Source organism: Notothenia coriiceps, unplaced genomic scaffold, assembly GCF_000735185.1.
Source record: "Notothenia coriiceps isolate Sejong01 unplaced genomic scaffold, NC01 NC01_scaffold00014756, whole genome shotgun sequence".
Lineage (NCBI taxonomy): Eukaryota > Metazoa > Chordata > Actinopteri > Perciformes > Nototheniidae > Notothenia > Notothenia coriiceps.
Genome location: NW_011347457.1, coordinates 5,244 through 6,660, shown reverse-complemented (window position 1 = coordinate 6,660; position 1,417 = coordinate 5,244). Strand labels below are relative to the sequence as shown.

The following is a 1,417-nucleotide window of genomic DNA, read 5'->3' as shown; positions in this document are numbered from 1 at the left end:
GTATACTGACCTGTGTTTATTTACATGCCTATTCATTTGATTTTATACTGTATCTGCCACCTAGACTGACCATGTATGTATGTATGTGTAATGTTCGTTATTTTATTTTATGTATGTGTAATGTTCGTTATTGTATGTATGTGTAACGTCCATATTTGAAAACTTCAATAAAAATATTGTTTTAAAAAAAAACAATAGGCAAAACTCAAATAAAATAACAAACAACTTAGGTATTCTTTCTGTCTTGATACGGCTTATATAACTTAAAGGGTAATTGGACGGTTAAAAACTGTTCCTCTTTCTAGCAGGTTGCCCGTCACTGTTACTTTAGAGGAGGCGCCGTGGGAATTGTAGTCTTTTATAGTGTGTTGACTACAGACTGTCACAATGACGTGGCCTCTCTTATAAAACAAAATACTGGCTCTAACAATATGTATAAAATATGAAATTACGGTAAAAATATCAACCGTAACTATGATGCTTTTTCCCCAGGAGACCTCTGTGAACAGTAAGGAGCCTGAGGTAGTGGAGCCCCCCCCTCCCGCTCATACCAGGTCCACAAAGCACCGAGCCCCCAAACCTCCGGCCCCTCAGCCCCCTGTTCCTCTTCATCTTCCTCTTCCTCTTCCTGTGGCTGTCAGCGCTACTCCGGCCTCCATCTCCATCTCTCCCAACCCTCCTCCACCTGTCAGGGTGTCGTCGTCCGTGGCCGGGTGGGAGCGCTCTCAGAGCACGCTGCCCTCCGTCGGGACCACCGTGGATGAGGTGTTCTCCTCCGGGATGATGCCCAAACCCCCCAAGCCCTCCAACCCCCCCGGCAGTGTGAGAAGAGAGAGAGAACAGAGAGAACAGAGAGAACAGAGAGAGGGAGACGGCTCCTCCGCCAGCCCCACCTTCGCCCAGGTGAGTGTTGAAACATCAGATGGAAATGAGCTGTTTGCAAAAATCTGGCTCAATTCATCTCTTTTCCTTTCTGAGATGAATGTATTTCTTTGCATGGTCCTTGTTGAAGTAAATAGTGAGAGCACTGTTTTGAACTGCTTTGGATATTGTGAGTGGAGCAATGATTGATTGAGAGCAGAGATGGGGTCGTTACTCAAAAAAAGTAATATATTACATATTACTTTTTTTTTTTTTTTAAAGTAATATATTACTTTACTTTGTTACTCTCTACATAAAGAACGCGTTACTTTACTCGTTACTTTACTCGCAGGGCCGCCCCTCCCTACAGGCAGATCACGCAGACTTCGGAGGGAGCCTCATCTGAAGCGCAGATGCGGCGCACCTACAGCGTCGTTACTTTACTCGACATCCTCACTCTGGGTTCGGAGGTCCTCCTTAGCTATTAGCTTCACGTTAGCATGTTGTCTTTGCAGGTGCTTGTTGAGGTTTGACGTTGTGTTTGCAGCAGTGGATA

General features: G+C 44.9%; 1 protein-coding gene across 1 annotated transcript; it reads left to right on the top strand.

Annotated features, from left to right (window-relative positions):
• Positions 1 to 474: 474 nt before the first annotated feature.
• Positions 475 to 1,081, top strand: LOC104948638 (uncharacterized protein C1orf198 homolog). Its single transcript, XM_010774837.1, has one exon. The coding sequence runs from the start codon at positions 475 to 477 to the stop codon at positions 1,069 to 1,071; it is 597 nt and encodes a 198-aa protein (XP_010773139.1). The 3' UTR covers positions 1,072 to 1,081.
• The last annotated feature ends 336 nt before the right edge of the window (positions 1,082 to 1,417 follow it).